The following is a 26,775-nucleotide window of genomic DNA, read 5'->3' as shown; positions in this document are numbered from 1 at the left end:
CTGCACTGCCGTTGGCCCCGCTCACGCAGGAGGGAGAGGCCAACTAAAAACCTTTCCTTGAAATTGGATTTCTATCCTCTGAGATTAAGATCAGACTTCCACATCGGCCATATTGGAAAAACATGCTGCCTTGAGCCATTCAGGATTGTGAGTTCAACTGCAGTCATCAGAGCATGTTCACATTTGACCTGCAGGGCCGGGCCCTCTGATCCCCCCTGATCGCTTCCTGAGCGGGCCAGGCACGCTGACTGACAGCACAGAGACCGTGCTTGTCACCCTCTGCTCTCCTGCAGCGACCCCTCACTCAGAATGATTAGCCATCACACCAGCTAACAAAGACATTCTGTCTAACCAAATCATGACAGGCAGACATCAAACTAATGAAGGGAATGATTTAGGAAAACTTGTTTAAAATATCAAATAGACAAATTATTAATTTTTTTTTTGCCTCTTGCTATATTCCGTATTTAACAAAAAAATACATTTCGAAATTTATTTTATATACAGTATATATATCAAATATTAAAAACTGCAAAAATAATACTATGTATATATAATATAATCAGGGATGCAAACAGGTAAGGGGGAAAAAAGGTGAGAACATCGCATATGGCGGGGACATGCTTCGTGTAATATATATATATATATATTTTTTTTTTATATTTGCTTTACATGCTCATTTGTAGTTACTTTAAGAGATTTTTTATTTATTTTTAATACCGTGTATATCTAAAACTGTAATGCAGGATATTTAAGACAATATTGGCTGATTAGACAGCAATACTGAGCTAAACTGTTTGCCCTCTCTCTCTTCACCATTCCCACATCTCAGACCTCAAATACATAAAATATTCCCATTTAAAGACATTAGTTTTTAAAGTAAGAGTAAAGGAAACAATGTACAGTACTTATTGAAACAACAAAGTACCCTTGTAAGACCCCCCCCCCACCCCATAAAAACACTTTCTCATTGGATCTATGAAAATCCCATAAGTGACCTATTTTGATCTCAAAAAGGTGAGTTGTCACTGAAAGGTGAGGAATTTGCATCTATGTATAATATATTCTTTTTTTTTTCTTCTTTTTTTTTTATATATATATAAACAAAAATGCTGTTTTTATAGCAACATAGACAAATTTTATTTATAAAATTATTTTATATTTCTTACAGTATATCAAAGTTAATTGTTAATAATGTAAAAATGTAAAAGTAAATTTGATTTACCTTTTAAAAAGAAAAATCAAAATTTTAATTACAATGACCATTTTTCCCCCATTAAATTATTTTATATTATAAATATTTAAATTACTAATACTATACTGTATATATAGACAAATACTAATTTGTGTCTATATATGCAGTATATATATATATATATATATATATATATATATATATATATATATATATATAAAATTTACTTTAAAATTTAAAATTTACTTTAATTAATTTTAAAAAAATGTTTTTTATTAGCAAACCCCTCAAATAGCTTTTTATAGAACAACTTGGTTACTTTGTTCTAATATTTAAAAAAAAAAAACTCAAATATTTTCTGTTTTTTATTTCTATATCTATTTCTACATTTCTGATATAATCAAGGTCCACTGTCTACTTGAGATTACATTGTGCAATTACTCTAAACTGCTACACTTCAGTTTAAGCAGAGAAGACTACTTTGTTTCCTTTACTCGTAATTTCATACAAAAGGAGAAACTTCCTCTTCTCCTCAGAGAGCCCGTAACAGTTGAATCATGACACTGAGTCACACAGGAGTGAGAATACTTGCTATGAATACTTGTTTTCCAAGTTGCATTAACAGTAAAATCCCTCATAGTACCTGACAGCTCTATCACTTCAGTCGAAATGTTTCCCATCCTATTATTCTTATTCACAGGGCTTCGGGGAAAAAAGTCCATTTTACTATGTTGCAATGTCTTTGATAGACACCCACATTCATGCAAAACATCCATATCTCCTGCTGGGATCTAACCCCTAAATGCTATGTACCGTGCATTCCTATCTGCTTTTTTTTCGCAGTCTCCATGTACTTATCTCCTGTTTCTACCACTTCCCCCTCCTCGTTCTCCTATTCCTTCCTTTCACATCTCATAAAAACATGTCCATCGTTTTATGCGCCCATGAGATCTGTCAGATCATCAGGTCGGATTCCGCCAAATCAAATGCTCCACATCTCCTGCGTGCGCCTGCATAAATGAACCCATTGCGGCCCTGAGCAGTCCGAGCAGTCGGACCACTCCTGTGCCTTATTTTGTCTTCCCACTCCCGCCCTGTAGGGATCTGACTCCAGTTGTAAAAACATGGGTTTAGATGCTTGTTTTTAAGAGCCCTCTCACGAGCAAACGAAAGCTGAGACTAGGAGTTTGTAACAAAGACTCTTTAGAGGAAGACCAAGAAGTTTTTTCCCCGAGGTTCATGTTTTCCTTGTAGTCTGTTTGCCAAGACTCCTGAAAAACAAAGTCATACTTGGCAATGACTTCCTTTCCTTAATGCTAGTAATCAGATATGTGTCTTAAACGTATACTATTAAATGCAAGACTTGAGTTGCTTTATCCTCCGTGAGGACGCTAATACAACATCCTTTTCAAAGCATTGCAACATTTTTTCCACTGAAAACCAACCTTACAAATCTATTTAACATGCAGTGTTGGGTTTTGATACAAAGACCATAAAACATCACTGGGATACAAATCATTGCTACACCCAGAAAAAAAAAAAAAAAAAAAATAAATCAGCATGATACTCACAGATATAGTAATATTCTCTGCCTGGCCGAAATTCAAAACCCAATGAGAACGGTGTGAAGAGCTGAAACTTCTCGGAGAACTTCAGGGGCCCGTTAGGCGAGAGAGGCCGGTTGCATTCCCAGCGTTTGAAACCTTTTGCTGTGTGGTCGCAAGAACTGTAGCCGTCGTAGTTGACCATGTAGAGGACGTAGCGCTCCGTCCTCTCCTCAGGGACCGTGTCCATGTAGTGGGGACAGTATACGTCCAAATAATCGTTGATGCATACGTCGATGTGGTAGTCTCCTCGGTAGAACCTGTGAAAAGGAGAGAGGCCACAGTGAGTATATATGATATGAAATATTAGCGATGCAGTTACTTTCACTCGTATGTTTTATGAGCCATCGAGCCCCTACTTCACAGAAAGGCCACTTCTGGAGGAAGCCACTTATTTGAGGGCAATTACCGCAAATGTGAAAGCACGTAAATCATCCAATCTGAGTCCGCTAGGGCTCACTAAGGATTATAAGGAAAATTCATAATCCTGTCGTTGACGTGGATGCTTTAAATACGCCTGAAAGAATGAGTTTTCCATGGGCGAGAGATGACAGCTTGAAATATGGCACTCTGAGGAATGTTTTGGAAGAAAAAATGCACATCTCTCGTGCCAAAACGGCCAACTATTCCAGATTTACATCTTGTTTGTTATAAATCGAGATGACCTCGGGAGAATCTAACCAAATATGAATGTCAATGGAATGTGCACAAATTCATTTTGACAAGGAAGCAATTTAAAAACAGATTCCCATAGGCTACATATATGAGTTTAGCGGAGATGGATACGCTCAGGTCATATTCATTTAGATTCACTGCAAAAAATAAAGTTTTTCCACCAAGACTGAGTAAGGTGACGCAAGCGAACGTGACTGCGATCCAGTGGCTCGGCTTAAACATGAAGAATGTTCAGGATTTGGTGGGAATTTTCAGGGTGTAAGCCAGTGGACACCCAGTAGGAGCCCTGGGGAGAGCTAGATGAGCTTCCAGGCTAATGTGAGGGTAGTGTTGCGATCCTGATGTGGACAGAAGCACAGCTGGGCACGCTGACACAAAGATTTCCACTCATTACGGACAATAAAAGACTATTGAGAGCAGATGGAGCTCGAAACCTATCAGATTATCATTATGTGGATTTCAAACGCACTGCTGGAATACTGAGTTTCCCTGTAGGTTTGGCCAGCATGGTGGTGGTTTGTGTGTGTGGATGTGTATCGATGCTGCTCGAAGTCTGCAAACACTTTAGGGCTATTTTGAACAACTATTGTTTACTACTCTTGGGAACTACATCATTTAAATGGAAAGCAAAGTTTCAGCTGTGAAAAACATACTTCCTGAGTGATCACACAGTCCAATGTTTCCAGCTCAAAATCTGGCATTTCAAAGTGTGTATTATGCAAACAGGTCTTTTTATTTCATTATTGGGCACTGGCAAAAACAAAGCTATTTCCTGATTAAATTTATTGGCTTATTGTGTTTCCTGTTATCTTCTAAAGTGGAATGATTCCATCTAGAATTTACAAAAATCAGCGTACACCAAAACTGGTGTCCAGAACATAGGATCAATACAAAACAAAGTACACACTTTTCAATTCTTTAACATTAGTTATTAGTTATCATGAACTAGCATTAAAATGTAATTTATTCCTGTGATGCAAAGCTGAACTGGCAGCAGCCATTACTCCAGTCTTCAGTGTCACATGATCCTTCAGAAATCACTCTAATATGCTGATTTGGTGCTCAACAACATTTCTTATTATTATCAATATTGAAAACAGTGCTGTTTAATATTTTTGTGGTTTTTGCAGGATTCTTTGATGAATACAGCATTCAAAAGATCAGCATTTATTTGAATATAACAGAAATCTTTTGTAACATTACATTCAATTGTAGCAATTCAATGCATCCTTGCTGAATAAAAGTATTAATTTCTTTAAAAAAAAAATCTTAGTGAGCCTAAATGTTTGAACAGCTGTGTAATTTTACATCAAAGTATTATGAACAAACATGAAGGGACAATAAACGATAGTATATTTATAAGTTAACATTAACCCCCATATTATTAAATGCTGTAGCTGTAACAGTGTTTGCTTATTGTAAAATTATTTGCTTATTGTTTGCATATTGTGAAGTATCACCTTTTTTTCATTCAGCGTCTCAAACTAAGATTTAAATTAGTGCTAAAACAGTAGAGGCACAGTGCTAGCAATGCAAAGGTCATGGGTTCAATTCCAGGGGATGAATGAACTGATAATGCAATGAAAGTCACTTTGGATAAAAGCATCTGCCATATAAATAAATATACTGTGAAATGTAGTTCTAGTCAAAGCAAATGACATTTCACCTGTCTGTCATGGGAAATATCTTTGCAAGAAGATACTAAAAGACTATTTTCCTTGGGTCACAAAGTTTGAAGACCAGACAACAACATATTAGTTCTTTGGACAACAACACCTAAAGGCAAGAGAGTGCTTTTCTATGTCTTGTGTCAGAAAAATCAATGAGTGAGAGGATTGAGTCACATTGTGTCACTTTATAATATTCTTACGCGGTCTCTAAATCAAATGCCACCTCAGCAATTCATTTTCAATGTGTATCAGATGAGCTCCAGTGGGTTATAAAGAGATTTGACCCCATTAAACCCAATAACAGACAAACAGCTCATCAATGTTGGGATTTCTTTCATGCGTCTGAAGAGCGATGGGCCAGCTGGTCAATAAACCACACAATGCTGTGCCAATTCATCATTAGGATTAAAAAAGAAGCTCATTAGCTGTATCTATCAAGGCTACTAACACAAACATGGCACATCGCTGCATCAGAACAAGTCCTACAACAAAAACCTCCCATAACGATAATCCCCCTATTCAGTCAATTCACTCCATCGCTCTTTCTCTACGTGTTCAAACAGAGGGCGATGGGTGATGACCGGGGCAGACCCGAGTCTAAAGAAAGACAGGGCACTGGGAGGCAGTGGGCTCCAGGAGTTCATGATTAAAATTGGTTCATCCCAAGGTCAGACTCCTCAGACTTAACAATGGAATGAAAAATGAAGGAGGCTCTTCACTGAAGAATTTCCAACGGAAGGCAGTTAAATCAAAAGAATCTCAAAAGAGACGGTGCCATTGATTTTCCAATGAACGGAAGAAACAGGCAAAAATATCAAGGCTAAGACATAGACAAGCCTCAGCATTATTTATTTATTTTTTTTAATGGGAAATCTTAGAGGCGTAGTTCACCAAAATTACTCTTCAAATGTTTTGAAATTCCAAACCTATAAGGCTTCTTTCTTCTATGAAACAATGCAAAAGAAGATATTTAGAATTTTTTTGGGCCTTACAATGAAAGTCAGTGGGGTCCAATGTCATTTAGGACCCCATTGTCTTTCATTGTACAGACAAAAACACAATAACTTCAAAATATCTTGCTTTTGTGTTCTACAGACGACGTCAAGCAGGTTTGGAACAACATGAGGGTGAGTATGTTTTGGGTGAACTATACCTTTAAGCGCACCTACTTACACCTTCCTATAGAGGGTGCTCTTGAGGCAACGACTGACATGACTCCCAGGGGTGTAGGTCAGCTAAGCCTCGAGCCCTCCAGGCCTTTCACAATGGCACAGATGGAGGATCTCCTCCTCAGGTTACAGCTCTCGGGCCAGCCGTGAAGCAGTTGTCCCATCATTCAGTGGGGAGGCAACGGTACATCTCCCAACGCCTCAGATATCACTCATTCACCCCTTCCAAAAGAATGTCTGCCCAGAAGCATTAACATCACAGACAAACAATGGCCTGCCAGGACTTCAAGCTGTGCTGGCTTGGCAAACGCCTCAAAAGACGGATGAAGGTGAAGGAGGGGAGAAAAAAGGCATATAAAAGCCGCCTCTCTGTGAGTTTCCCATGGAAAACACTCTGTGTGAGATTTTCTTGAAGAGACAAGATATACGGCTCGCTACATTGAAAACATATTGGTGTTTGTGGGAGGCATATCTATATTTCAAAAACATTGGCAAAGGACATACAGCAGTGGATTAGAGAAAAAAGGCTTAGGTTTAGGTAGATATTTGAGGACGGATGTGTGGATAGAAGAAAGCAAGCAAACATGAGTGAGTGAGAACGGGACTATCGGTCTTGGGTGAGATTGTTGCTTGTCTAACACACAGTATGATATGTGGAAAGTATTCACAGTGCCACAGGTTAATCTTCCTGCTCGTGTCGTCGTGATTAGTGGAGTGCAGTATGGTTTATGTCACTCATCAAGCAACAGGACTATCCTGTGGTTGACCCTATTGCCTGATAAATACACACACGAATGTATACAAATGGCTGACCTTCATACCTGACATTCACAAGCTCTCGATTCAGTTTGATTCTGATTTTGATTCATTTATATTTCAGTATATTTCATAAATAATGTTCATTTGATCATACATATCAAAATATGTCAAGTATTTCAGACTGATTTAAACAGGTAACTTATCTTTTTAAACTATTCAATGAAAGAATTGGCTCACACAAGTCATTTGCTTTGGGAATCAGGCTACACTGGTTGAAAAAAGTAAATCCAGTAATCATTTACTTACACTCATGTTGTTCCAAACCTATATGATATTTTTTTTTCTTTTGTAGAACAGAAAAGAACGCTTTGGTGAAGAATGTTTGAACTGTTTATCCATATAATGAAAGTCGATAGGGTCCAAAACAACATTGAACCATGCTGACTGGAAAAAAAACATGGAGATATTCTTTAAAACACTGTCTTTTCTGTTCTGCAAAAGTAAAAAGGCAAACAGATTTGGAATGACATGAGGGGGAGTAAATGATCACAGAATTTCCATGTTTGGGTGGACTATCCCTTTATGAATCAGTATCACGATCGAGAAAATCTGTATTTTTACCCAACCCTAGAAGAATCTGCATTTGGTTTGGCAAAAGGTCGCAAATGGGACACCAAACTTACCTCTTATAAATAACATACTTGTTTAGATTGAAAACCTCATTATCTTGAGTGGATCCTCTTTACTGCTGCAACTGAATATTGAGTAGATGCTTTACAGATCTCAAATAACTAGATTGACATGAGTGCTTGGCACCAAATATACTCTAGTGGCCCTAATGCAACATTGAGACCACATGAGGTCAGAACTAGGGTCAGAGGTCATGGATCGGCCATTATTAATGAAGGCCTCCATATTCAAGAGAACGAATATAATGGTAGTGCTGACCCTGGGGTCATTCATCTAGTGGGTGTGTATAACGTGAAATTTAAGCAAACAGACAAATTTGATGAAGAACAAATTATTTGTTGAGAAAAACAAACAAGCAACAGCTCAGCAGCACAAGTGCGAGAGAGAAAAGGGTAAGAGTCAGACTACGGACATCTAAGCAAACATGAACCTGCCTCCCACAGCAGGCTGGAGATCTGACCTCTCCCAGAGGGGCCATTGCGCGCCTCGAACTGCCCGGGTCGTTTTACAGTGCCTTGGGCGAAGCCGCTCTGCACCCAATCAAGACAACGTTGTATCAATTAAAAGTATAGGAGCAGCAGTTAGCAAGCCACACAGTCTGGCTTCAATCAGCAAACCTTGCTAATTGTCCACAATGCTCTCCCACTGATTTATAGGTGACTTAAAATAGTCTAGAGCACAACACGTTTTGTTTATGTCCTATTAAAGTAATGTGTGGGAGTATTACCAGGGTGTTTTTCAAGCAAGTTACACTTTAATGTATCATCAGGGTGGCATAGCGCTGTGAGACTATAAGGCATGAGAGAAAAGAGTGGGCGAGGAAGGTATGGAGACTGTCTAGCCTAAAAAGACAACTAATCGCTCGTAAAGGAGCCCTGTATAATTAGGCTGGTTTGTGATTCACCTAGATTTTTGTAAACGAACTCTGAAACAAGCTGCAAACTGCTACAGTGAATGTAACCAGCCATTTAAATATGTGAGCAACAAGCTCATTGGCTGCAGAAGTAACATGAACCAATCAGCTGGTGCCAAGTAGTTAACGCTGTAATTATCATCAGCTTGCGTTAAGGAACCATCAGCCTGCGCCATCTAGAGTTTCATGACTGAACTATATCTATCTATCTATAAAAAAATATATATATATATATATATATATATATATATATATATATATACAGTACAGTCCAAAAGTTTGGAACCACTAAGATTTTTAATGTTTTTAAAAGAAGTTTCGTCTGCTCACCAAGGCTACATTTATTTAATTAAAAATACAGTAAAAAACAGTAATATTGTGAAATATTATTACAATTTAAAATAACTCTTTTCTATTTGAATATATTTCACAAACTAATTTATTCCTGTGATGCAAAGCTGAATTTTCGGCATCATTACTCCAGTCTTCAGTGTCACATGATCCTTCAGAAATCATTCTATATGCTGATCTGCTGCTCAAGAAACATTTAATGTGTACAATTGTACAAAATATTTGTGTACAATATTTTTTTTCAGGATTCTTTGATGAATAGAAAGTTCAAAAGAACAGTGTTTATTTGAAATATAATCTTTTGTAACATTATAAATGTCTTTACTGCCACTTTTGATTGATTTAATGCATCCTTGCTGAATAAAAGTATTCATTTCTTTAATTTCTTTTCAAAAAAATAAAAATAAAAATTCTTACTGACCCCAAACTTTTGAACGGTAGTGTATAATGCTACAGAAGCTTTGTATTTCAGATAAATGCTGTTCTGTTGAACTTTCTATTCATCAAGGAATGCTGAAAAAAAAATACACAACTGTTTTCAACATTGAAAATAATCATAAATGTTTATTGAGCAGCAAATCAGCATATTAGAATGATTTCTGAAGGATCATGTGACACTGAAGCCTGGAGTAATGATGCTGAAAATTCAGCTTTGCATCACAGGAATAAATTACTTTGTCAAATATATTTAAATAGTACACAGTTATTTTAAATTGTAATAATATTTCACAATATTACTGTTTTTTACTGTATTTTTAATTAAATAAATGTAGCCTTGGTGAGCAGACGAAACTTCTTTTAAAAACATTAAAAATCTTAGTGGTTCCAAACTTTTGGACTGTACTGTATATATATATATATATATATATATATATATATATATATATATATATATATATACACAGTACTGTGCAAAAGTATTAGGCACGTCAGTATTTTCACCCCCAAAAAAGGTTTTAAGCCAGTTATTTATATCTTTTGCTGTAGTGTGTCAATAGGAAATATCCGTTCACATTTCCAAACATTCATTTTGCCATTAATTGTAATAATCCAGTGAGATTTTTGAATACACAAGGAGTCTGACAACAGCTGGTGCTCCACACAGTGATCTGATCTCACCATCATCGAATCTGTCTGTGATTACATGAAGAAACAGATGAAACTGAGACAAACCAAATCCAGAAGAACTATGGCCGTGTCTCCAAGAGATTTTAAGAAACCTGCCTCCAAAGCTACCTGAAAAATGATGCCCAAGTGTACCTGGACAAGAGCTGTTTTAAATGCAAAGGGTGGTCACACAAAATATTATTTAGTTAATATAAGTTAATTGATAAATAAAATCTATTTATAACAGTATTTTTTAAAAACATCCTCACTTTACAGCATTTTTACACAAGTGCCTAAAACTCTTCACAGTACTGTATCTTTGCAGGCAGGTTTCTTCAAGCATCTTAGAGACACGGCCACAGTTCTCCTGGATTTAGTTTGTCTCAGTTTCATCTGTTTCTTCATGTAATCACAGACGGATTCAATGACGGTGAGATCAGATCACTGTGTGGAGCACCAGCTGTTGTCAGACTCCTTGTGTATTCAAAAATCTCACTGGATTATTACAATTAATGGCAAAATGAATGTTTGGAAATGTGAACGGATATTTCCTATTGACACACTACAGCAAAAGATATAAATAACTGGCTTAAAACCTTTTTTGGGGTTGAAAATACTGATGTACCTAAGACTTTTGCACAGTACTATATATATATATATTATAAAGCCTGGTGAAGCACATCAACATCCTTTGTGGGGACCACCAGCATCTAAAACACAACATACATTGACCAACTATGCTGTTTTAATATTAGGATTGGAGGGAGAGAGACAGAGAGTGAGGGTGGCCTAGAGGCTGGCATAGAAGCGTTTTTACCTTCAACAAACGCAGTAGCGCCAGAAAAAACAGCACATGTAACGTAATGTAACATCTAAACATAGAGTCCCTTCAGAGTGCCAGGCATGCCGTGCTCAGGCCCCCCACACCTGGTGCTCTCAATCTCCCCCATCCAGCCCAGTTCATCAGAACCCTCAGCGGCCCTGTCAGAGCCTCGTCCATCAGCCAGCCAGCCAGCACACCCTGCAGGGCCAAGAGCCAACAAACAGCTACACACACACACACACACACACACACTGAAAACTGTTAGTATAGCTGGAAAGCACGCAGACAAAATTTAGGAGAATGTTTTAAAAATCTTACACGACTTCAATAGAGAATGTAAATTTGACTGCTTTTAAAATCTATTTGTACACTCCAGGTCATCTCTAATGAAAAAATACAATGGTATTACTATCTGATATCATCACTGTGTCTTAATGCTGCCACAGAAATTGAAGCCTGCAATAAAAAAAAAAAAGTTAGCTGAATATGTATTCCATGGGTGAAAAATAACCTGTATGCCTGTACCGTATGTCGCACCAATGGTTTTGTCTAGATATGGTCTCATAGCTTTGGACGAGAAACACCTCCAGACCTCATTTGAATTCGCCTCATACTGGCCTGGAAGGATTAGCTCACTGATGCACCACATATTGTGTTGTACAGACAGCATAGCCAAATAGCATTCTGGGAAGCAACCCTTCTGGAAAGTTCATTTTCCCTCTACTGAGGCAGTCTGGGTATGGGCAGCCCCAGCCCATATAATCACCAAGATTTATAATCTCCATTTGATGACAGGTGATTAAAGTAGACTAGAACACCTCTTCATAAATCAGATTGGGGTATTCCTGCTTCAGTCCTGGACAAAGATGAAGGGACTGAACTGTGATACAGATGTTTCTTATCTCCACGATCGAGCTAATAAACAGTGAGTTGAGTATGCTCTGTGGCAAGACGTTCCGTGTATGACTGGACTATGTTTTTAGTGGAAGGAGAGCTTTTCTCTGATTCCGGGTGCTTCCTCTGCTATCTGCATTAAAGAGTCGAGGGCTCCAAGTTCAACAAGCCCTCGTGAGGAAAATATTTATTATGGGCTGTGGTTGTGTGATTGACATCATAACATAACATCCTGGAATATGATGGAATATGGAATGTTGCGGTACTCTTTGAAGTTATGAATTAGAGGCTGCCATGCAACTGTCACTGATCCATTGCGGAGATATTTTTGTTGAACGAAGACAAGCGATTTGGCGAAGGTGATATTGTCATGCTGAATTCACTGAACGTCTATTGAGTTTGACTGGCCTTCTGAATTTGGAGGACAAGTTAAACCAAAGTCTGGGTAGATGCCAAATTTAATTTGACACGAATGGAAATGGAACTGTGAATATATAATATAATATAAAATAAATAAACAATACAATAATGTCTAATGTTTAACATATAACAATGTCTCTTTACATTTCAGGTAATTTTGAATAGGATGATCATTGATGGGTCCTCGGCTTTAAAAAGTTAGAAAACCTTTTAGGGGAAAAAATTGATGTAAATTAAGACAACTGACTATAGCTCACAGCCTCATCCCCATCAAATTACATATGGCGTCAATCCTCCTGACTAATGTCCTCTGTCAATATCATAATCCATATTTGTATCTTCCGTGTCCTGTCTGGGCCTGCTAAAGTGATTAGCATCCCAGCACACTGCCAGATTCAATCTGTGGTCTTATGTACGTGTTCATGGTATGTGGTAGTTACCTTGCTATTGTTAGACAGCTAAGGCCTCACTGTTGTCGCTTTAACAGATTGATAGAGCGGCCTTGGCCCTCAGACAACACAAGAGGGCCGCAGAAGGGGGCCAGGAGGGCAGGTGGCAAGGCTAACACTTAGTGCAGTGTATTAATACACAGCCTCTATGAATGACAGGCATGTTCATCCCCACATGGAAATGGAGAGATTGCGATTACGGCTCTTTCCTGTAAGCAAGGCCCCTTTAACACCCTGTAATAAAGACATATTCTGCTACAATGACTAAAACAGGTTTCGCAATTGCTCTGTTATTAACAATAGATGGTTTCCAGCAAGCACGATTGTATGCGGTAGGGGAGCTGTTTAAAACCTGCTTCTCAGAAAAGCATGGGCATCAGCTTGGCTTCACTGTGCAAACCGCAGCATCCAGAGTGCTGTTGGGAGCATAAAAACGGTGCGAACAGGCGTCAGTCAACAGACATTACTGAGTTTTTTTAGTGCGCACTTAACACGCATACAGAGGTTCTCAACAGGCTGTTCGCCAAGCGTCTATCAACAAAGGAACTCAACACACAGATCCTTGTTTAGTTGTAGAACGACTTGGAGAGTAATTTCACTGGTGTGATATGTTGGTTTTTAGGTTTTAAGCTAGCGCACTGAGGCCTTTTGAACAACACTTGATGAATACGCATGGTCCTCAAGGTGTTTTAATGGAAACATCCCTGTTTGTTCCGCAGGCTTCAGGTTTCTACTAAATCAAGTGTGAGTTTTTCTTTCAACAGGTATAGAAAGCAGTCTGTTGAGCAATTTCTGCAGACCTTGAGTTAAGTAGACAAAGCCTCTCCCAGTTTATTTACTCTTCATAGGAATTACTTTCAGCCCCAGAAGGAGAAGCGATCACTCATAGTCAGCATATTGAAGGGAGGGTGAAGTTTACAGATGAGTGGTAAGTGGGATTTACCTGGGTGTGTGTGTTTGACTCGGAGCATGGTACACACAAAAGAAAAGTATGGGCTGCATTCTGAGTGAGTGTGAATGGGTACAGGGGCTTATTTGAGAAACAGGTCTTGGCAAGCCGCCCTGTGCAGTATTGATGGACTCAGTGAAAGATCTTAAACAGCGCTGTAACAGGCAGACCAATGATGTGGGTTTTTTTTTTCCTGCAGCAGGTATAACAGAGCTAATCCTCTTTTCTCTCCTAACTAATTGAAAGCAGGTCACCAGATTTGACACTATATTACACCTTCAGATGGAGGACAGGCATTAGGATTTATAAAAAGAAAAAAGAGAGGTCAGAGAGAGACATGAAGCATGGGAAAATGAGGGGGATTCTACAGAATGGGTGGCATCTGTGTCCCTCATCTATATTTAACACTAACAATGAATAACTGATGCAAGCCTTTTGAAATATGTTAATATAGATGAGTTTCTAAACCTATGAAGAAAAGGCAGGTTTTGTAGAATGACCCATAATGTGCGAAACTGAAAAGAACCTAAGATTTAGCAAGTGAAGAGCAATATTTGTCGAGCTCAAACACCCACACGGAGGAAAGCGCACAAAGACACAAGCATTCGCACACTCGTGAAGTTTCTCCTGCATTAAGCGCAAAGTCCCAGCATTCCTCTGTGCCTGCTGGCTCTTGTCCCTCTACACTTGTCACACTGAAATTCACCCACTCGAATGTTTTAAAGTCTTCTGAAGAGTCTCTTGCAGGCCTGTTAGCACGGGGGAAGTGTCAGGTGACAAAGCCGGGCTTAAGGACTCACAGGGGGCCTCCTGGCCCTCTCCACTTCACTCTGTCGTCCACACAATGGCTAATTGGAGAGATCTACAGGGTTCAAAGATCCAGGGTTTAATCAGTATTTAGCACCATCTGGCTGCACAAACTCCTCCTCCTCCTCCACATCCCTGAATTTAAGACTTCCTGCTCAGGTTTTGGACCTTCAGGCCTTTCAAAATAAGCTTGGCAACAAGACGAAAGATGCAGTTGTAAAACATGAATGTTTTATTTATTCCTGAAGTGCATTCGGGGGAAAACTTAGTCTTAAGTCTCAAGTTTTAAATGCCAAACAGATGTAAGGCATGTTAAGGGATATGGACATTTCTACTCTTATTTTTATTTTCAAGCTACAGTAAATTCCCATGCTGAAGGATCCAGTTACATATGACCAGACCTCATACAGAGTCCATACTGTGAGTCTGTCCCTCACTTTCTCTTCATGTCTTTCTGAAGAAGCTTTTGCTTTAGAAGTGAGCAGCAGTGCCTAATGAGCATCGGTGTGCTGTGTGGTGGCATATATGTGGGTTGCCAGGTCTTTTTTTTTTTTTTATCAGTCACTCCTGCTGAGCCATTTAACACCATTTCGACCAAACATGTCAACCGGTAGACAAACACACCTCTCACTGAGGACAAACGCTGCATATTTAGCCATTTTCCATAACAAATCCAAATGTAAACAGATGGAATGAAAAGAGATTTAGTGAATTCCAGTTCTGTGAAGGGTTTGAAAATGTCAACATATGTTCAAAATGACAGCAGCCTGAAAGAAACACCCTAGCATGCACAGAAAGTGCTTACACTCTTTTTAGTACACTCTTTCTTCTGAGTCTATACTTGTCACTCAACAGGCTCTTTTTCTAAGGAGATTTAAAGGCTTAAAGGATTGTTTACATTGTAAAGTCAACCAAAAACAACGAACCACCGGTAAAATGGGCAAGATCACCACATGTGATGCTCCAAACCGCTTTAAAATAGGGTAGAATGGCATAGACTCCTATCTTTAAAGGAAATCCCTGTGCATGTTGTTAGGCATTGTTTAGAGTAAACATAATCATCTCCATTTCACAGCACTATCATCTTGCTCATCTAAGAGGATTTGAAATACGAGACCGGGAAGTCTGCTCAGGCACCTCTAGGCTGCCAATGTTTTTCACTGCCTCACAAATGAGTGTCAGGCAGCTTTCCAAACACAAACACATTCCCCAGCACGTCCCTGACTTCATTCACGCCTAATAAGCCGTATTCCTCACACACGCTTGTAAGTTAACAGGAATCGATGCCATGAAAAAGTCTTAACCAAGCCTGAGTTGTCAGACCAGGCCAGAAGGATGAGCTCAACTAGTGTGAGCCGAGAGTTTATAGAGATAAAAAGCAGGCATTTTATCAATGGCCTACACTGCGGCCTCATGGGACCGGACTCCAGACGGAGAGGAGGAAGCCTCTTTTTGCTTGCGGGTGTGGCAGAACAATACAGCACTGTTCCAGGTGTGAATGCTTCCTAAACCAACTGATCTGATGCCACGTCGCTGCAGGCAAAAAACAGAAAACGAGGAAGCAAAGTGTGCCAAAGATGCTGGTGCTAAAAGTTTGAGGGTGATATATCAGTGTGATTCAGTGTTCAGGCCTGAGACATGGACGACTCAGAATTTCCTATAATTTCAACTCTAAGAGTGACCTCGAACAAATGATCGAAGATGAATGTAGGTATGCAAGGGTGCGAGAGGTCAAAAGAATGAATAAGCACAATAGCGTTCATTTATCTGCATGAATCATGCAAAGGCAGTTTCGCTGTGGCACACTGTGAAAATCAGATGCTTCAGAGGCCTGAAAGCTTTAAAGGAACAGTTCACAAAAAACGAAAATCATTTACTCAACCTCACGTAGTTCCAAACCTGTATTTTTTGGAATATCACAGGAGATATTTAGTATAATGCCCTATGGCTGATTGTGATGTGCCATGTTTGAACCAAACCGCAAACACAAATGAGTTTTAAAAGCTATGGCGAAGGGGAATATTTACAGTGAATAGTGATGTAAAGTTGGCATGAAATGGAAACTGATTTGAGTTATTGATCTTTGTTCATTTTTATTCAAAATGTCATCACTCAAACTTCGGTTGAAACCACAGACTTCTCTCTGGTAACTAGAGATGCACCGATGCATCGGCCAACAATCGGTATTGGCCGATTGTTTAAAAACTGCTGATGGTCAGGGCCGATTATTTCCTGTCAATCAAAAGGGTGCGGAAAAACTTGTTCAGACTGTAACTCATACATACTGTGAAGAAAATCACTCTTGTGTTGAATTTTAATGCATTAACGGATTAAAAATAGTGACGTAAAAGCAGGCTGGCTTTTGGACCCTATGAATCACGCACATTCAAGCCAGGATTGCCAGGTCTGCGTTTTTTTTGCTACATCAAATATTATTTGTAGAGCCTCCCATCCAATAATCGCAAAAAGCTTTGCACTTTGTTACTTCAGATAAGAATAAAAGTTTCAGTTTTCAAATTCTGTCCATTTTATCATGAAATTCAAACAAAAAATGGCATTTTGACGCTCTTAAATGGGACGTGTCAGATCGCTGTAATGCCTCAGTTCAGGCGGCAGCGAGGAGCGCGAGTCTTTTCTTCCAGTTCAATGCAAGTTATATCTCGAAAAACTGCATGAACATTAAAGGCATGTTGAAAGATATTGTACAACTTACCGGAATGTATCATGTCTCATGTAATCAATTTATTTGTGTTTCAACTATGGAAAGACGTCAATAAAAAAGCTTGTGAACAATGTCACAACGTGTCACTTTTACCTCAGGAATGTTTTCCAATGTTCACAGTTCCTTAGCTATCTATATATAAAAAAACACTAGAGAGGAGCTTATTTACTGTTACTTATATGTTCATATGTTACTTAATGTTTTATAGAAACATTTCATATCTGAAAATAAACAGCAGCTGAATATAATACCTCTGTTGTTAATTGTAACCTCTAATATTGTAGTGTACCAAATGAGGGGGTTCCCTGTATAGTTTGCAACATTATTTAGGAGAGATTTTTTTTTCCTTATGAAAAACCAAACTGTCGGTATCGGCAATGGCCGATATCATTCTGAATAATCGGCTATCGGTATCGGCAGACAAATTTAGTATCGGTGCATCTCTACTGGTAATGTTTTCTGAACTCCTCTGATCATTGAGTCAGCCTAAACCCCACAATGCTGTAACCTGTACAAAAGTGTATAAAAGAACATATTGTTGATCGGCACTTCCTGTAAACTGGGGTGTAAACATCTTTTTTACAGAAACTTCCACACTGGCAAGTTAACTTTTTTTGGTTTTGGGTAGAGCATCTTGCTTTCTTCTCTGACATAATTTTCTGCAGCAATGGTAGCTACACACTGCATTGTCATTTTCTTTTTTCCATTATATGACAGGTGGCAACCAGCCAAGATGAAAACAATAATGTTTTTAAAGTGTTAGTTCACCCAAAAATGAAATTTCTGTCATTAATTACTCACCCTCATATCGTTCCAAACCCGTAAGAACCCCTTCGGAACACAAATTAACATATTTTTGTTATTTTTAACCCCATAGAAAGTATTCTCGTCAGTTCATAACATCAAAGTTGAACCACTGTAGTCAATTTGACTATTTTAACAAAGACTTTAATACTTTCTGGACCTTGACGGAAATTACGTTGCTTTCTATGGGATAAAAAACCTTTTGGGTTTCATCAAAAATATCTTAATTTGTGTTCTAAAGATGAATGAAGGTCTTACGGATGTGGAATGACACGAGGGCGAGTAATTAATGACAGAAATTTCATTTTTGGACGAACTAACCCTTTACCTTTCAATATCAACAGTGTAATTTTGGAAACTGCAAAAATTGCAGCTAGGGCCCCAAACACCCACTCCTCCACGAGAGGACTTCAAGTTGTCCAAGACAGGTGGACACAAACAGATATTGTCAATGACACATGAAAAGGAGATACGCTTATCTGCGTTTTAGCTAGCTTTAACTAGCACGCCCTCGTTAGCAGACCTGCAAATGCTGTGCAGCCTCCGCAACGTTGAGGACTGACCCCCACATTTATCTTTGGAATGTGGGAATTTAATCTGCGGCCCAGGAGAGGACCCTCCGCGTTGACAGTTTGTCTCTTCAGATGGACACCTCGGGCTGGTGGGAATGCAGAAGGCACCGATGAACCCTGATTATGGTTCGGCTCAAAGTCTCGTCTCTCCACACCTCCTACCCTGACCTAAGCAGACAAGAACTCCTCATGGCTCCTGCATGGGCCCGAGGGATGGCAGCTGGCCCAACAGTTGCTCTAATGCTGCTCCTTATAAGATCTATCTTCCAATTCGAAGTTCAATTTAAGTAAAAGTTACATGATATAAAAAAAATATGAAAAAAAAAAGACCTATAAAAGTGCACAAAGGGTAAAATAGCAGAGCAGATGAATCCACAAGCCACAAAATAGCAAATAAGCTCCAATTTCTACAAGACACAAACCCAAATAAAACAACGATGTGCTTTCAAAGGGAGAGGACTGATTTTTTATGAGGAATTCCACAGAGCTATAAAAATGTATTGAATGAATCAATTCTGCATGAAACAAACAAGCACAAACAGAAAACAACTTTAGAGAGCAGCGTTAAAACGAGCACCTTTTATAAAACCATGCCAGACCTTTGGTTTCTGACAGATGGAGCATCAATCCCGCAGGACAGTGCATGCGCTTCATTCTCCAAACTCTATAATCCTGGATCAAAACCATTGACTACTGACATAAGGCACAGACCCTCTTTAAGGAATATCTGTTTGGGACTTATCCCTTGAGAGGTGAAGACTGATGGACGGAGACTGTATGCCATGTACCCATGATTCTTATTCACACACCCTCTCTCAGTCTGTCTAACAATGTCCAGAGGGGAGTTCAGTGGACCTATTTGATGAATGAGTCCTGAAAGATTATGTTTTTTTTTCTCCCACACACTCCCACATTTAACCTCCCACTGTTTCTATCTCTCTTCCTTTCTCACCAGTACCTCGATAATGACCACAGCGCTTGCTGGCGCACGGTGGCTACCCATCAATAACTCCCACATCACGCAGGTTCAGAGAGGGGAGCCAGATGAGCCTCCGGCAGGCGCACATCTGCTTCCCGCATCTCTGCGGCCGGTTGGTGTCCCGACGCACGGCATTCTTTCAGAGAGAACATGGCATAGCTAATGCATGTTGTTGGGCTTGGGCTTGTTAGCGTGAGGGCATGGGCTGCTTATTTATTACAGGGCTTCCACATGTTTTTACTGAACGTAGCTAACACGGTGCAGATGTTGTGTAACGGCAAACATGTTTTAGTGCTGCTTTGCTAAATGGGAAACTTCAACCTGTGAGCTAATCCATTATGAGTGACAGAGCGTAAATGCTGGTGCACAAAAAAATCTTATTCTTAATTCAAATATTTTTGTCGTTGTCCAGTGAAAATGTCTAAACATTCTTCAAACAAGACAAACTTACTTCAGTATAGCTGTGTAAGGTAATAAGACTTGTTTTCAAATAATATATATAAAATTAAGCTTATTTGTCTAACCCATTTGGTAAATTGCTGTTTCTTGTTTTAACCATACACCTCACTAAATTGTATTAAATTTATACTTAAAAAACAGTCTGCCAATGGGGTACAAAAATAATCGATGCTATTTTTTCTTGAGTAAATATGCTTCTAAAATAAATTTATCTTATTTAAAAAATATTTGAAATTTTTTACTGGAAAGCAAGGCAAAATTTTTGATTGAAAAAAGTTATTTTGTATCAAATATGTATATATATATATATATATATATATATATATATATGTGTGTGTGTGTGTGTGTGTGTGTGTGTGTGTGCGTGTATGTAAAAATTCTGAACATATAAATATATAAATAAATATATACAGTCAAACCAAAATTTATTCAGACACCTTGAACATTTTACTCATTAATACAGTTTATTCACAATAGTTTAAAAAATGGATATGGATAATAAAATATGACAAGATTTGAGAGTTAAACTGTGTCAAAATAATCTTAATTATGTCAGATAACGCTTAAGCAAAACATGGTCAGGTCAAATTATTCAGGTCTGAATAATTTTTGGTTCCAAATTTTTATCAGTTTTACTGGTAGTCCACTGTATAAATAATTTTTGGCTATAATATGTCACAGTTGACTTTATTCTGCTATCCTCACTTACATAAATGAACTAGTAAAAATATATCAAAAATGTCTGAATAATTTTTTGTTTGACTGTGTATATATATATATATATATATATATATATATATATTGCAGTGTGACATGATGCACAAACATTTATCCTTGTGCTTCTAGGGTGAATATTATTTACAATTATATAACAGCAGAGTATATTAGGCGTGAAGGAATGTGTTTTGTCTTACCTGAGCAGGAAATTCCACAATTCACCCGAAACAAGGAAACATAGAGAGACAAAGAGAGAAAGAAAAGGCAAATAGTTAGTTTATCAGGTTATGCTTTTGCATTATACATCCAATTTTACTTCTACCACAGGGAAATGCAGCTGTTAAATTGCTCTGTTGTTTTACCGAAATAATACAGCAAGCTCATTTATGAATTCCACTGATATAAAAATGCGGCGTCTGTAAATCAGTCAGTTGCTTTAAAAAAAAAAACATAACACCAAATACCTAATAAAACACTGACCAACATATTAACAACACTGCTGTGTACACTCTTGTTACTTCAACGGCCCATTACAGTCAGAGCACCATTAAGAATGGCGTTAAATTGTAGGGAGCCGGGAATTCACGCAGGAACCAACTTCTCGCTATACCTCAATGCGTGGGTGAAAATCCCTTTCCTGTCTTGAACAAAGAATCACCCTGTGACCCTATGGCACTTCATCCAGAGTGGATAGTTATGACTCTATGTCCATTACCTAAATGGAGAGCACTTGAGCAGTATTGATCAGGGCCTCTTTTCACTCATCACACTATCCTGACATTGCACAGTTCTATGTAATAATCCGAAGGGTCAAAGACTAATAAATCTGAATCATAAATGTTCTGTCCCTATGACAGGAATAACAAGCCAGTCTGCAGACAATGGATGATGAACTTTTAGAACCTCCCCTGAATTGTCTCTGCACACTTGACAATTAAATGCTAGCATGATGTCACAGCTGAGGGACGCCTCTGATGACCGGAGCACCGGAGCGGAGTGCTCAAAGGCAACTCGATTCCACTCTGGGTTTTCCATTTTAAGACAAAAACGCATTAAAAAAAAATATATATATAATATAATAAAATGATACAATGGTAATATTTATTAATATGTAGTTTAATTACAGATATTATAATTATAATATATATGATTAATTTTATAGTTTTAAATATATATACACAAATATGTTGTATATGTAATGTAATATAAAAATATTGGATTTTTGGAGAATTTAATATTTATATTGAATATAATACATTATATTTGTCATAATTACATACAGTTCACGTAATTATAACAAATATTATTATGTATTACAATTAATTTAAATATATTATAAACATTAAATTCTATCAAATGTTTATATTATATTACATATTTGTCATATGTAACACTCACACACACATATACAGTGGGTACAGAAAGTCTTCAGACCCCCTTAAATTTTTCACTCTTTGTTATATTGCAGCCATTTGCTAAAATTATTTAAGTTCATTTTTTCCCTCATTAATGTACACACAGCACCCCATATTGACAGAAAAACACAGAATTGTTGACATTTTTGCAGATTTATTAAAAAAGAAAAACTGAAATATCACATGGTCCTAAGTATTCAGACCCTTTGCTCAGTATTTAGTAGAAGCCAAGGCTCTTCTCCCCCGATAGCTCAGTTTGGCCGGACGGACAGCTCTAGGAAGGGTTCTGGTCGTCCCAAACGTCTTCCATTTAAGGATTATGGAGGCCACTGTGCTCTTAGGAACCTTAAGTGCAGCAGAATTTTTTTTGTAACCTTGGCCAGATCTGTGCCTTGCCACTATTCTGTCTCTGAGCTCTTCAGGCAGTTCCTTTGACCTCATGATTCTCATTTGCTCTGACATGCACTGTGAGCTGTAAGGTCTTATATAGACAGGTGTGTGGCTTTCCTAATCAAGTCCAATCAGTATAATCAAACACAGCTGGACTCAAATGAAGGTGTAGAACCATCTCAAGGATGATCAGAAGAAATGGACAGCATCTGAGTTAAGTATATGAGTGTCACAGCAAAGGGTCTGAATACTTAGGACCATGTGATATTTCAGTTTTTCTTTTTTAATAAATCAACAATTCTGTGTTTTTCTGTCAATATGGGGTGCTGTGTGTACATTAATGAGGGAAAAAATGAACTTAAATGCTTTTAGCAAATGGCTGCAATATAACAATTTTTTTTTTTTTTAGAATACATATTATATTATTATTTATTATCATTATCACATTTTTCAGACAAAGTATTTAACCCCTATTCCTTGCCTTGTTTCTACTCTGTACCACTCACATATTTTGCTGATGACCAATTGTTTTCAGTGATTCATATCGTCCCAGTGCAGTTTTCCATGATAAACCCTTCAAATATGCAGACAAAGGTGGTGGAGGTGAGAATAACATGGTCATGTGTGTATGATAAGGAGGTGTTACAAGTTACAGTGCTGTTGGACAAGTAGCTCAAAGGCAATTTCCCACTGTAAGAGAGATCTACAGCACTAATAAATCACATACCAACGAATCTGCAACGACGTGCCTGAGTGAGGAAATAAAACTTTTGTAAAACCCAATGGTTTCATTGGTGAAAAACATTCCCTTTCTTTTTTCTCCTCACTGAGAACATCCTCCGTCCTTATTTGCCCTCATTCTGCCCAGTTTTCTAAATGAAAGTCTCAAGTCGAAATTCTCTGGCAATGTTCAAGGTTTTTAAAGCACATCTCTGTGATGTACAAGTTTATTTGAGAGTACTGCACAGATCTAAGATAACAAGGAGCCATCTGATCCAGGTGCTTTGCAGTAATGGTAGGGGGAAGCAAAGGGGTCGTATTCTCCACAGTCATGAGCAGATAACCGTAGACACAGCGCTTTCATCAAAAACATATGGGGCATCACAGAGGATATGGGGCTTTCTTCTCATCCAGACAACAATAGTTAAGCTACACAATGCATTTAAATCGTCTTTATGGGATTATTATGGATGTCTGAATTGCAAAATGAGCGTGGGAGCACAGACACACACTCCGACACAAACAAAACACAAAGCCACAGTGCTGATCCTATCGAGGCACGGCTCCCACAGGCTTTTGCTGGAACATAAATGACACCACATGACTCAAGAGAGCCAGCGAGCGTCCTGGTTCATCCAGTTTCTGTGCATCAGCGCTAGGCTCTGCCCCTCACCTAAGGCAATGCTGGCAAAGGCCTCAGCCATCTGATCCCGATGCCATCAAGCTGTAAATTAGAACTCAGAGGGCTTTCAGAAGCAGATATAGCACGTAAATAAGATGGAGAGACATAAATGGACAGGAATGCTGATAATGACTGCGATGCCATGGCGTAACCAAAGTTCTCACACTGCGGACAATAGCGCAAAATAAAACTAAAAAGAGTCCTGGAATTTCTTGAAGGAACAGGTGATGTGTTGTACATACTAATGATCTACCCACAAGGCTGGCATGAGAACAACTGTCTGTTCAAAAGGATCAAGGGAAGAATAAGTAGTCTGAACCACAACCATGTACCTGATCCTTTCTTTTTTTGATCGAGAGCAAAGGCTCAGTCTTTCTTCCCTCGACAGAATCGCGAGTGGTAAGACGGCGTGTCTGACATTCATACCGCAAGTGCTGGAGGACGATACTCTCAATTGTCATGTTATGATGAGTGACATTTGAGACCCGGTAGATTTCAATAGAGGAAAGGTCAAAGTGTCAGACAGCCCGGTTTCCTGTGACATCACTTCTCAAGTGATAATGAGAGCCGGAAAGCTCGGCATGACACTGCATCAGGTTCAATTCGAAACTACTCAACTACTGATCCATATGGGATCCTTCTGATGCATAAACAACAGTGCCCGCTTTGCCAGCAGGGCACATGATTGTGATAACCCACATGTTTTACTTCAACACAAATCCTTCCAGGTGTTTTGGATTATATAGTATGGCTGTTATCCGCAGGGTTTCAGTACACACAGGTGTGCAAGGTGATTTAAAAACAGCTGAATTCACTTTTGGAGTGTTAAAGGGTTAGTTCACCCAAAAAATGTAATTCTGTCATCATTTATTCACCCTCATGCCATTTCAAACCTGTATGTATGTCTGTCTACTTTTCTGGGAAACATGAAGGTATTAGGACACCATTAGATGTTGTTTTAGCAATAGTATAATGACCATATATAATTATTTCTCACTCTCTTTGTAAGAATATAACCAGAAAATACAGAAAATGTGTATGCAGTATTAAAAAACAGAAAAAAACGACTTCTATATTGCTAAAGTGGCAAGTATTTAGTGACCTCCCCTTACACTGGAGCAATAGCAGGAACCTGGCTCTCTTAAACCTAAGTGGGATGGAAAAGGACTGGAAGGCCAAGAAAACTTTCAAAATATGATTTTTTTCAGTTTCTCAGATTTTCTTCTTTGAGAAAATGGAAGACGTCCAGGAGGTCACACTAAATACTGATTTTTGCTTAAAGAAGCCATTTTGTTAAGTTTTTTTTTTTTTACATTTTGCCTACATATTTCCTGTATTTTCTGTTTGTATCGTAATAAAGTCAATATAAAATAAGTTTTTTGTGTGTGCATGTGTTGTTTTGGACTCTGCTGACTTTTTTCTACAAGGAACCTTTAAGGCCTGAGATACATCAAGCTAGCCAACATCAGGCCATTGGTGAGCAACTGTCGGGGTAGTTTTTGAGGTGTGCTCTAGTCAGCATGCTGAATCGGCATTGGATCCATCAATGAGAGAGATCACTCTGATTGGCTGTTCAGTTTAGCCAATGAGAATAAAAGAAAGAGTAATGATAGCAAGCAAAGAAGTCAAGACTGCACAAACAAAAGGCTGCTCTAATTTTTACAGCATCTTATCTAAATATTCTAATACGCAAATATTTTCATAACAACATGAGCCACCTGGAATTAAGAAAGTGATCAGCATGATTGATATTCAAAATGGTAAGTAAGCGCTAAAGCTTGCTTCGGTTTTTATCTGCAGTCGTAGTTATGGTTTCCCTTTTATTGATATGTGCTGATATAGCTGTTATTTCCTTACACACAGGCGCAGAATGCACATGATAGTTGCCAGTCAGCTGTAGTCTTTGTGGTTTGTTCAAATGCAGCTTTATGGTCCAGACGCAGCCAGCGCAAGGCAACAACACAGTAGGCTTTCATTGTCGCTAGTTCTTTGACGTTGGCTTGGTGTGTCACAGCCTTAACAACCAATGAACCTTTCAATTGCACAAAAGGTTCTTTGGATTATTAAAATGTTCTTCACACTAGGAAAAAAATCTTTCTTTTAAAAACTGTTCACTAAAAAAATGTTCTTTAAATATTTCTACTTTGGCATCACTGCCAAACCCCCTTTTGGAACCTTTATTTTTAAGATTGTATGGGAAAAAAAAAACAGTAAAACATTCTTCAAAAGAGTGTTACACAGAAGAAAGTCAGTCATACAGGTTTAGAACAACATGAGGGTGAGTAAATGACAGATTTATGCCATACTTTTTGGATTAACTATCCCTTTAATTCTTTAAATATCAAGAAAACACATTACGGTGACATCACTCAGTGAGCCACAAGCCATTTCATTGGCTCTAAAGAAGAGATAGATGGCCCTTATTTTTGTGTGGGAGTGAAATGGGGGTCCAATAGGGCTGAGGTTTGCACTGAACTCCACCTGTGCTGATGATGAGGTGAGGGTTGAATTACCGTGACCAGCTTATGCAGACTTCCTCTAAACGCTTTCAGTTCTGACAGATTTAAAGCTGAGGACGGACACACCTCATTCATCTGACCATACACGCACACAGAAAAGCCATATCTGTACATTAAAAAGAGAAAGAAATGTTTATTTTATTTACAGCATGTGGAAAAATAGGACCGTCTGAGTGCGAGGCGCAGGAGGTTATCTTCAGGCCAGCGTTAAGGGAAAGCACATGTTTGGCCTCGCTTTAGAGGCTAATGTCAGTTGGATTGAATGGCTGGGAAAAATCCAGGCTGATTCCAGCACCATCCAGCCAATGGCAGAGCAGCAAA

The 26,775-nt window shown here is 38.5% G+C and overlaps 1 protein-coding gene across 1 annotated transcript in view; it reads right to left on the bottom strand.

Moving 5' to 3' along the window:
* Positions 1–26,775, bottom strand: part of efna5a (ephrin-A5a) — a 53,981-nt gene that overhangs the window by 8,886 nt on the left and 18,320 nt on the right. The window contains exon 2 of the mRNA XM_048166023.1: positions 2,767–3,059. Within this exon, the coding sequence (XP_048021980.1) occupies positions 2,767–3,059 (293 nt within the window). The remainder of the gene's footprint in view (positions 1–2,766; positions 3,060–26,775) is intronic.

Source organism: Megalobrama amblycephala, linkage group LG18, assembly GCF_018812025.1.
Source record: "Megalobrama amblycephala isolate DHTTF-2021 linkage group LG18, ASM1881202v1, whole genome shotgun sequence".
NCBI lineage: Eukaryota > Metazoa > Chordata > Actinopteri > Cypriniformes > Xenocyprididae > Megalobrama > Megalobrama amblycephala.
The sequence above is the reverse complement of the archived record's forward strand: the minus strand, read 5'-3'. Positions and strand labels throughout refer to the sequence as shown.